The sequence below is a fragment of the Medicago sativa genome, chromosome 1 (assembly GCF_051527215.1).
Source record: "Medicago sativa cultivar Bolivia chromosome 1, Bolivia_mono, whole genome shotgun sequence".
NCBI classification, from domain to species: domain Eukaryota; kingdom Viridiplantae; phylum Streptophyta; class Magnoliopsida; order Fabales; family Fabaceae; genus Medicago; species Medicago sativa.
The window spans coordinates 36,240,996-36,252,704 of NC_140749.1; the positions used below are offsets into that span (position 1 = coordinate 36,240,996).

The window sequence follows — 11,709 nt, forward strand, 5'->3', positions numbered from 1 at the left end:
AACGTGCCTTAATTAATCCTTATGGTCCTATATTTCTCTCTCTCTTTTATTTTCTCCCTTCTCTTCCACTACTTTAATTTCACTCACCAACTCATTCTATCTTCTTTTGTTATACATACTTATTCATTATAAAGTTATTTTCCTCCCTCTCTATCTCTCCCCTACTATAATTGTTCCTTTTTCTATGTACTTTGATTTTGCTTCAAAAGGGTATGATTTGAAGACAATATTAAAGTGATAAAAAGTAACCTTTTTCAAGACATGTCTATGTTGGATCTCAATATTGACATCATCCATGATGATAACTCAACAAATGTTCAAAAGAGGTTGCAACTTCTAACTTCTCCATCTCAAATATCAGATTCTAGAACCTCCAACTCTTCTGTTTGGAATCCTGCAGAGGAAGATTCCTCAAACAATTCCTCTCCTTTCATTTTTGACCTATTGAAGAAAGAAAAAGATGTCTCACAAATAGTCAAAGAAGAAAAGAAAGAACCAATCACAAGGACACTTTTCCCTATGAGTTCTGATAGAGGAGGTAGAGTATCTGATCATTCCATGGCTCAAAGGATAAACTTTGATGATCAAAATGGACACAGTATCTTGCAGCAAAAGCAACCTCAAGTTAGAAAAAGTAGAAGAGGACCAAGGTCTCGAAGCTCGCAGTACCGGGGAGTTACCTTCTACCGTAGGACTGGTAGATGGGAGTCACATATATGGTATGGCATATTAGGGTCGTCTCTAAGATTTTTGGTACTTTAAACGAACTAAGAAAATAATGATTTGTTAATTATATGAATATTATTTTTCTTACATTTTTTGTTTCAAAATCAATACCACTAACCTGGTATATGATGCAGAATATATAAGTTATAATCACTAGGATTATGATTATATTTGGCACATGGACAGAATAGAAAATAACAAAATTGTGTCCCTTTAATCAAAATGTATCACTATTTTGATTTGGATCCCGCACAATAAGTGTGCGAGATAATTACTGATCTTGGTGGTCTGATCTCAAATCAACGATAGAGATTATTCAAAATCGAGATTATGATCACCGTGTAATAGAGATTATGATCTTAGTTTTCCTATTAACCAATGACTATTGTTTGGTGGTCTCATTTCACTGACTATTTACTTCTATGTGTGTGACTATGATTGTAGGGATTGTGGGAAGCAGGTGTATTTGGGTAAGTGGATATTTTATTTGGTTAGTGTTGTTTTGATTAAATTATTTGTTAGAACTTGGATGCTATGATATTTTTGTTTTAAGGTCTTCCTAGCTTGTGCCCTAAAAACACATGTTAAAGAGCTTAAAAATATAAATTTTATATTGAAAACATTTTTTTGCATTTTGAAAACTTTGAATACACAATTTTTAGGCGGAATTATAATATATGTTATTTCTTAAAATGTGCCTTTCGGGCACATATTAACATTTTCTTTATTTTTATAATTAATTTTTTAATTTTTGGTTGCCCTTATTGTTCTAATTTGATTCTGATAGGTGGATTTGACACTGCTCATGCTGCTGCAAGGTGAGGACTATTCTTTTGAGTGAATTGAGTTATATTGTTTGCATTTTATTTTGTTTTTGCTACTTATATTTAAAAAACTAATATTTTTTTTTTTTTTTTTGTGTATAGAGCATATGATAGGGCTGCTGTTATGTTTAGGGGTGTTGATGCTGATATAAACTTTTGTTTGAGTGATTATGAGGAGGATTTAAAGCAGGTAAAAACTTTGATGACTATGATAATTTTTTTTTTGTTTGAATATCAATTTTTGTGTGAATTAATTCATTAAGTTCAAAATTTAATTGGAATGTAGATGAGAGGTTTGAGCAAGGAAGAATTTGTCCTAAGACTTCGTAGACAAACCAATGGAAACTCAAAGAGAAGTTCAACATATAGAAGTACACTACCTCGTAACAAATATGGCCAAGGAGATCCACAAATTATTACACCATTTGTGGCCAAAACGTGAGAACCTCTATTATTTTCAATCAATATATATCCATTGTTTCAAGTGAATGTACTAAAATTGCATATATGCATTGTTTCAATCAATATATACATTGTTTCAAATTTCAATCAATATATACATTGTAACCAAAATAAAAATCAATATATACATTGTTAACTTAGATAATAATTATGCTGCTATCTTCATATCTAGAATTTTTTTTTTTATATAACAATTTTTTAATACAAATTGAATAATAATGTTTTGACAGTGTGGAAAATTAGATTTTATACAAATGTTGAATCATATTTTACCACATAAATATTTGCTCAGAAAGTTTTAGAAAATAATAAAAAATGTGACATTTATATTAAACTAAAAGACTTAAACGCCAGTGTAAAATTCTTGTATAGGGTTGGTGTAGAATTATTAAATATATATATATATATATATATATATATATATATATATATATATATATATATATATTTTATTCTACCACAATACTTTTTCTCATAGATGATAGATTAGTGTGCCTCTGGCTTTGGCAGTGATCTTATCTAAAAGGGAAAGCTCCAAATAGATGATGATAGGGTCATGACTCATGAATTCAATATCCTATGTATGTATAATGCAGCAGAATTTTACATGCATGTAACATTTTCTTTGTGCAGATTTTGTCATAAGTCACCCATCAAGCGTGATCATGAAGTAGAAACTAGTTGTAAGCCCTCTAGTATTTATAAGGGAGAGATAGTCGCAAATTCTAACAAAACAGGTTTGAATTTCTTTTACTGATTTGTCTTTGATATTTATTTCTTAAATTGAATTAGTTATCTAATGTTAAAAAATGTCATAATTAAATTTGAATGTAAGCAAGTCTCTTTCCATAATATATATATATATAAATGCACTTTTCACCCCCTATGTTTCAAAACGTTGTGATTTTGGCCCCCTATAAAAAAAAATGGATATTTTGACCCCCTAACTTCTGGCCCTCTTTTGATTAGCTGATTTTGATGGAGATTATGACAATTTCTCAGTCTCTGATAGTGTAAAGTGACATGGGGATAGAAGGATGCTGATAAGTGGAGTCTAAACTGACATGGTGTAACTTTTGGCCCCCCTAAAGAAGGATCCACTTATCAGTTTGGACTCCACTTATCATGTCAGTTTGGACACCATGCAAGTTTGGACTCCACTTATCAGCATCCTTCTATCCCCATGTCATTTTACACCATCAGAGACTGAGAAATTGGCATAAAATCAGCTAATCAAAAGAAGGCCAAAAGTTAGGGGGTCAAAATATCCATTTTCTTTTATAGGGGGCCAAAATCGCAACTTTTTGAAACATAAAGGGTGAAAAGTGCATTTAAGCCTATATATATATGGAGTTTGCTAGGATACACCCACTAGTTTTTATCAAGGTGTGTTTTAGCAAATATATAACTAAAAAGTTGTTAAATACACCTTAAGGTGAATGTTGCTAAGACACACCTTCTTAAAAAATAAGTGGGTGTACGTTAGCAACTCCTATAGGCATTTGCTAGAATACACCCACTTATTTTTTATAAGGTGTGTTTAGCAAGCTATAACTAAAAAGTAGTTAAATGCACCTTAAGGTGTAGCTTGCTAAAACACTCCCACATAAAAACTAGTGGGTGTGTTCTAGAAAATCCCTATATATATATATATATATATAAGTTTATCTTTTGTCAAAAGGAAAATAAGTTTATCTAAATTTTTCTTATTTTAGTTTATATTGCAAAATTAAAAAACCATGCAAGATACTCTCTCAATCTTATAATAAGTGTGATTCTAATCAAGGAAAATTGTCTAAAGATAAGTGTCATTTCACTTTTTTTCAAGAAAATATTATTTATTTTATTTTACTCTTATGTTCAAATCAATATTGTACACATATTATTCCTAATTAAGTCATTATATTTTACTATGTACATATTTTTTGTTTTGAAAAATACTATGCATATTATAATGGTTAAAATTCAATAGTTAATAATGACACTTTTATACAATTGTTATACTTTTTCTTTGAAAGAATACAATTGTTATAACTTATTATCGGTTTTTTAATATGTACAAAAAAGCCTTAAAATACTTTGTTATAAATAAGAGGAAGTAGGAAATACTAAGGGCCTGTTTGAAATAGTTTTTGTTTTCAGTTTTTGAAATATGTAAGTCCTCTTCTCACAATAGTTATCATTTTACATGTTTTAGTTTTTTTAGTCCCTAATACTAAAAAATTCAAAACAGTTTCCAAAACTGTAATTTTAAAAATAGTTTAGCAAACAAGTTTTTAATTTTCAAGTTTTTAAAAACTGAAAAAGAGTTTTTGGGAAGTGTTTTAAACAGGCTCTAACTTTTTGTGTGAATAATCTATGAAACTTACTAATCAATAGTAATAATCTATGAAATGCTATAAGCATCTTTTCCTAAAAAAAAAAAAATAGTATATCAATAAACTTTCACTTACAATTATTGCAGGCACGTTACATAATCTTGATTTGAGCCTAGGGATTTCACCATCTTGGAAACAATTGAGTAACAATAATTCTGGAGTTGGATTTTCTTCTGGATGTACGGCTTATACGATACCCAAAGAAAGGGGAACAATGGTATGGTACCACTCTTCACTTTGTTTATTTTTCCTTGTTGCATTGTTATTTGATGATGGAAGGGAATGCACTTGTTTTTTTATATTAAGCAAAACTTATATGAACTAATGCATACTACTCAAGTCAAAAAGCCATTTCTAATTGCTTGGAAGTTTTTTATTCTTTTGACAAATAGAGTGGCTTGGAAGTTGGAGTGTACTTGTGTTTAGTTTCTTCAAAAGGAATGTCCTTGCTTTAGTTCTTTGAACTTCTCTCTTTTTTGAAATTTTGATGCTCATTTTTAATTGTGCAATTTTGAGTCCCATTATAATTGTTTTGATCAATTTATGATTTTGGCTATTAAATTTGGTGACGTGATGACAAATTTAGTAATGCATGAAAACGAAGACCCAATTAGTGATAGTTTTAGAAAATAGGGTGTTAAATTGAGTCGTGCCAACCATACGAAGTAAAAAAGAACGAAATGATACAATGGGCTAGGAGCGATCAATTTATTGCCACGTTATCAAAATGGATGGTTAAATCATGAATTGATCCAAAAAATTTAAAATAGAGGACTAAAATCGCGCAATTAAAAATGTGTGTATGTGGGTGGGGGGATCAAAATTGCAATTTGACAAAAATAAGGATGGTTAAAACTACATTAAGCCAAAATAAAATGTTGACGGTTGTTTGTTGGATATGATATGACATCAACATAAGTTTATAAATGAAGGCATTTCTTACTTTACAAGCCTATATTAAAATTATCGTAAACCCAAATTATAATATTGGTCATCTCATGTATATCATTTGAAATTTTGAAATTCTTTTTCGTAGTCATTATTAGAACATTATAAGAATCTCTCCAGAATAAAATAGAATTTTTTAACAAAACATGAATTAATTATGAATGTTTATGTTTGACACATTAAAATTAATATTTAAATAAAGTAATATTATAATTTTTTGAAGAGATTCTTGTAATTTTCTAAACATTCATGAAAAAAACTCCTTAAAAAATTGGAAGGGTACACATGATCTGACTTAAAAACTGAGATCAAAAGTGCATTGGCCAGAAACTTTCGTGGAACTAAAAGTCAAAAGAAAATTTTAAAGAGATTAAAATGAAAAGTTGAAATATTTATAAGGATCAATACATATTTAACTTTTTTTTTTGCAAATATTTATAACATTTGTGATGTTAATTATAACATGATCTGTTATTACTCAGCAGGAGAAGGGTTTGGTTAACATTAAAAAAGAAGTTCCATTGCAAGTATTTTCCAACTTGGCCAGGAAGTTTTGCAGTAATGGCAGCAACATTGCATTGGGGTCGTTGAAATCAAATGCAGCAGCATCATCAGGATTCGATTCATCACCCCTGTTTCTTCCAATCACCTCACATAAAAATAATTTGCCTACAATTTTATCATTGGCTCAGCCACAATATACTCATCATTAACTAGCCTAGTATAGTATATGCCACGGTTGTAGGACCAGATCAGTAAAGCCTTTAATTTTTTGAGGCAAAAGTAGCTAGAGCCGTCAACAAATTATATACATTTTGTACATTATAGATTTCATTTGTTTCCATAATATTATGAAGAATGTATTTAATTCGTTTATAAAATAAAATAAAAATAATAATGCCAAGCATAATATATTGTTGCCATATGCTTGCAACATTTATCCCTTATAGTAAAGTTAGTGCCTTGTTAATTTTCACATATGGGATAATAAAAAATGAAAGAATATTTAATTCGCGTGCACATAGAGTTTCTGTGTTTTGGTTCGTGCTAGCGAAGAAAAAGATTCTTGCGTACGCAGAGCTGGCATGTTTTTGAAATTTGTTTTCCTTGGACATATTCATTCTCATCCTCATTTCACTTATTCTCTACCTAAATCCCCTCCTCTCAACTCTGAAATTTCACTCTCATTTGTTTATTTGGATATGAATTTTTTTTTTCTCTCTCTTTTGGCTCTGGCCCATTGTACTAGGTGTGGTTTATAAAGTGTATGACAAAGATATTGAGATAAAGATTTTGCAAGAAGAGAATAATTTGAAGAATCCTACTTTAGCCTCAAAACTGCACAATGTTTGAGAGTTTTGAAAGTTTAAGCCTAATCTGTTCATTTGAAAATGGTTTACCATGTTTATAATGAATAATTTGGTTTCCTGAATTTTCTTTATTTTGTTTTATTTTATGTACATAGTTGATTTTTTGTGAATTGTTTTCTATGAGGTGGGCGAACATCAATATCATTTAACCCAGGACTCATGCGTGTTATTATTCCTCAAGTTTCCAAACTGTTGGATGTTGAAATTAAATGTGTTTGAGCACCCTCATCCTTTGAGCTTATCACTAACGGTTAGGCCGGATGTTAAGCAAGTTTTGCAGCAATTAGAGAGTTTAAGCCAAAATTGGTGGAATATGGGATAGAACCAAAAAGATCTTTGAAGTCCACATTCTCTAGCTGCAAATCTTTGATCCACTTAATAGCCAAAAGAAGACCAACTGCCTCTCCAATTGTGATATCAATTATTAGTTTCTGCCATTCTGTTTTAGCAAGAACGTAACTATCTTGATCGTCTCGGATGCAAATGCCAATACCAACCTTATAGTTCTCTGTAAAAGAGGCATCTATGCTGCACTGCATGAGGTTTTTTCCAAGACAGTGCTGAAGTAATTGACTGCCGCACACTGCTACCTGCAGTTGAGTTGCTGTCACTGCGGATTTTTTTAGCATTAGACCAGTTAGTAATTAGTAATTAAAGTTATTGCTCGCCTACAAACAGCAGCTCATGTTTCAACTTCCTTATTTCAGATTTTATTGTTTCGCTGTTTCCAAATGCTCCATATTATCATGAGCCAAGCAGTCTGCTTCATGCTCAAACTTTGCAACACAGAAAACTAGTTCTACAACAGACTGAGTATGTGATATCTTTTGCTGAATAAGGTTCCAGAGGCCAACTCTATGCCGACATGCTCACTATTCTGACAAAGGATAAATACATGTGCAGTGTCTTCGAAACCATTATCACAAAGAACACAGTTTTGAGGACAGTCCACACCTTTATCACAGAGTCGAACTCGAGTTGGTAAAGAATTGTGACAAATGCGCCACATTAAACTTTTAACCTTTAGATTGGATCCTATCTTCCTTCAACTCGCAGATGATTCGCCTCAATAACCTCTTCAACACAAAAGTGATATGCGCTTCAGACCGAATACTGCCCATTACTTTCATGCTTCCAGATAATGCGATTGTTTCGGACAGAACTGAAGAGGAGTCTGCAGAACTGGACTTGCTGCCTCGTGACCAAGCAGTCCGATAACAAGTCCAGAATCCCATTCCTTTCTATTGGCTTGCAAAAGGTCTGCTACTGTGATATCAACCAGCTCCGGGTTTAATAAAGGTGTCTGTCCGTAATCACAAAGAACACAGTTTTGAGGACAGTCCAAGCCTTTATCAGAGTCGAGGGCGAGTATGTAAAGAATTGTGACAAATGCACCACATTAAACTTATAACCTTTAGATTGGAACCTATCTTCCTTCAACTCACAGATGAGTCGCCTCAATGACCTCTTCAACATAAAAATGACATGCGCTTCAGACTGAATAGTGCCCTATCCTTTCATATTTCCAGATAATGCGATTGTTTCAGACAGAACTGAAAAGGAGTCTGCAGAACTGGACTTGCTGCCTTGCGACCAAGCAGTCCGATAACAAGTCCGGAATCTCATTCCTTTCTATTGTCTTGCAAAAGGTATGCTACTCTAATATCAACCAGCTCCGAGTTTAATAAAGGTGTCTGCATAATTCTGCTACCATTATGTAGCCAAATATCATTCCACACAGATACTATGACTAGAACCAATACTCCACCTGTGGCCTGCACGCACACTGAACTTGGCACTCCAAATGCTACGCTAGACGTAATTTGGTTTATGCCTGAGTCAAGAAAGGTACTTTTGGGAAAGCATTTGGCTTTGAATAACCCTGTAATCAAGCTATTTGGACATGTAAGAATTTCCACGCTTGTTTTCTAAGCATAGCAAGATTAAAAGCAGTTAAGTTCTTGAAACCCATACCACCATCGTTCTTATGCATGGGTAAACTATCCCAAGATAGCCAATGAATTCCTTTAGGTCACTCGCCGTTATGACCTTGCCAATATGAATTCATTATTTTCTCAACTTCATCACAAAGGGATGATGGGATAAGGAATGTGCTCATTACATACAAAGGGATGGCTTGCAAAACTGACTTGACCATAACTTCTCTCCCTGCTAGAGAAAGGCATTTGCTGCTCCATGAATTGATTTTCTTCCATACTCTATCTTTCAGAAATATGAAAGTATCCTTCCTGCTTCTACCTATCATAGATGGTAATTCCAGATACTTACCGGTACCTAACACTTGTTGAATTCCCAAAAAGTTTGCAACCGAGTCTTTGATATTAGGATCAACATTACGACTGCAAAAATTTCAGACTTTCGAAGGTTAATAGCTTGACCAGACGCACTTTCCTAGGTGGTTAGGATATTTGTCATTGTCATAGCTTCATGATCCGATGCAATGAAGTTAAGAACCTCCATTCTCACATGAGTCAAGCTTACAAGCAACAGTAGTTGAAAATCCTAAAGTCTGCCACCTTTTTTGGAAAATATTTGTAGATTTTGACAATTTTTTATTGAGACATTATTAGAAGGTTCAAATTCAAACCTCTACTAAATGATGAAAGAAACTCTAACATATAAAAAAAAAAGTTAGAGAAGGGATTAAAAGCATCTCAAAGCATTTCAATGGTTAATTAGAAAAATATCTTGCATGCTTGCAGAACAAACAACTAGATTGGACCCTCATTCAAAGATAGGAAACAGAGAAATCCAAGATTAGTTGTGACCAATGTAGTTAGGATCGAGATCCTACGTAGGATAGGTCGGCCGGTGAAGGAACATAAACAGGAACGTAACACGGTTCATAAGTTGGAGAGAACTAATAAGAGGAAAATAGAGGAAAAACACAGGAACCAAGCAAAAAAACAGAGAAAATAGGGGAAAAACAGGGAAAAACAGAGGAGAACAGAGCAAAAACGAACCGGAGTAAAGTCGAAGCACAGGTGAGGTGCCGTGGGATGTAGAGTCGCATGATCCTACGAGCCAGTGCTCGATCCTGGCTACATTGGTGTTGACTATAAGATCCTAACTTGAAGCTAATGTGACACCTCTAGTCCTCCACAAAACCCATCTCTGCTACAACCTTATTCATAGATAGGGCTTATATCCACAGATAATTTCATCTCTAGAAGCTACTTAAGAAAATTTCCATTTCTGCTACATTACCTCTACAAAATCCTGAAAACAGAAAGGTATCTAGAGATAGAATTTTTTTAAGTACCTACTAGGCTACTAACTAAGATAAAAGAAAGTGTTGATAAAATTAAGATAAGAAAGCAACAATAGTAGTAAAATAACAATGATAACAGCCATACATTATATATACTTACTAACATAGTACAAACAATTTAATAAACCAATGCACACGATCCCTTCATTCAAATTATGATACAGTGTTCATTAACAAGTATAGAAGACAATATTAGATTTCTGTATAACGTATCAAACATAAACAATACTGGCAATTTATACAAAATACCAAGTCTTCTACGAAATAGAACACTTTTGGCAATTACTATCATACTGTCATGACATAAATAATAGTAAAAGATTAAACCAAACATAAACAGTACTAGGATTTGAAACATAATACCAAATCTTCTATGAAATAGAAAACTTTTGAGAATCATTGATTGTCATAACATACTCTTTTTATGAATGGTATTGCATTTCGAGAATCCACTCCGGAGGTGGCCAGAAGAAGTTGAAGTAGTCAGGATAATCAGACAAAGGGATAAGCCGGTGTTCTTCCAAATGAAAAACACACATCCCACATCGCATGTTGTCAAAAGGGATGAATGCATCGTCAATAAAGACGACACAATTCCCTTTGGCAATAGACAAATCTGAAGCAGAAGCAGTAAACGAACATCCATTTCCCAAGAACAAAACCTTATCCCTTAAGCTCTTCGACTTCCATTCCTTCTTCTTCTCATTAAGCTTAAACACCTTCAGTTTTAGACCCTCTTTGACAGGGAACCCAAAACAATGAGAGTCATAGATGTCCACTAGCAACAACTCACCTTCACACTCTACAAGGAATTTCATGTCCCCTCCATTCACATGTTCAGCCACTAACTCCACACTATAGTCCAGTCCAAACGCAACGGTCCTACCAATTTTATTAACTGCATAAAACCGCTCTTTAAACGCGCAGATATCTAGAAAGTACGTTGACATGCATGGGATCAACGTCCAACGCTCTTCGCTGCAGTGAAACAATACTGGATGACCGTTTTGGTTCAAGGTTCCGAGAGCAACAGTTTTTTTGTTTTTCCCATCTTGCATAATAGCAACTACCTTTTTTCCCATACCATACGCTAAAGGTGTCGGATCCTGACGCTGTAACTTCAACTGATAGAGTTCAAACTGCGATACTTCCTTAGACCGTTTTAAAACGGTCTGATCTTCATTATATCTTCCCATAACAACGTCGGATCCTAAACGAACGACATCGAATTTTTTCAAGTCGAGGACGTGAGGGAAATGATAAGGGGAAGGTGAGTCAAGTGATCGGAGTGGATGGAAGAGTTGACTTCCACAGCACGAGTTTTTCGCAATTCTGATCAACCAAGGACGGAGGGTTTGTTGTTGTTCTTGTTGTGGTGGTTTGATGAGGAAGATGTTGTGTTTGGAGAGGTAACAGGAGAGTGATGAAGTGTGAAAATGTGGTAACTTGAAGGGTAAATTGTGATTTGGTATGAAAGAGCGCCATGTTGAACAAACTGATCGAAAACGAATGATATCGGCTTCGTTTTCGAGTCGTGAAGATATCAGAAGGAGAAGATCCTTGTCGAGTGTAGACCAGTCTGCCGCCATGGCTATTGATGGTTCTCTTCTTTTCTCTTTACTTCTGTTTTCCATCGTGAAAATTGGAAGAAGAAACCCTAATTAAGAAACTGTTCCACATAGGGATTAAATTTCAATAGTTATTGAAAG

At 33.6% G+C, this 11,709-nt stretch overlaps 2 protein-coding genes across 3 annotated transcripts; one reads left to right on the plus strand and one right to left on the minus strand.

Annotated features, from left to right (window-relative positions):
- Positions 1-6,245, plus strand: LOC146954646 (AP2-like ethylene-responsive transcription factor TOE3). Of its 2 annotated transcripts, none has more exons than XM_085717464.1 (8): positions 1-719; positions 1,171-1,196; positions 1,514-1,544; positions 1,653-1,740; positions 1,837-1,988; positions 2,646-2,749; positions 4,477-4,607; positions 5,821-6,245. In XM_085717464.1, exons 1-8 carry the CDS (start codon positions 262-264, stop codon positions 6,049-6,051), a joined length of 1,221 nt encoding a protein of 406 aa, XP_085573590.1. In that variant the 5' UTR covers positions 1-261; the 3' UTR covers positions 6,052-6,245. The 2 variants fall into 2 exon arrangements, with proteins under 2 accessions (XP_085573590.1, XP_085573598.1); XM_085717472.1 differs by having other exon boundaries at positions 5,824-6,245.
- Positions 6,246-10,117: 3,872 nt separating this feature from the next.
- On the minus strand, positions 10,118-11,709 carry LOC146954647 (F-box protein SKIP23-like). The gene has a single exon (XM_085717477.1). It carries the CDS (start codon positions 11,632-11,634, stop codon positions 10,423-10,425), a length of 1,212 nt encoding a protein of 403 aa, XP_085573603.1. The 5' UTR covers positions 11,635-11,709; the 3' UTR covers positions 10,118-10,422.

What these genes read in the sequence shown, in the direction of transcription:
- LOC146954646 (XM_085717464.1), top strand. Translation starts at nt 262, where the DNA reads ATGTCTATGTTGGATCTCAATATTGACATCATCCATGATGATAACTCA. An exon ending in ATGAGGAGGATTTAAAGCAG is followed by an intron (nt 1,741 to 1,836) that starts GTAAAAACTTTG and finishes ATTGGAATGTAG; the next exon opens with ATGAGAGGTTTGAGCAAGGA. An exon ending in CCAAAGAAAGGGGAACAATG is followed by an intron (nt 4,608 to 5,820) that starts GTATGGTACCAC and finishes GTTATTACTCAG; the next exon opens with CAGGAGAAGGGTTTGGTTAA.
- LOC146954647 (XM_085717477.1), bottom strand. Translation starts at nt 11,634, where the DNA reads ATGGAAAACAGAAGTAAAGAGAAAAGAAGAGAACCATCAATAGCCATG.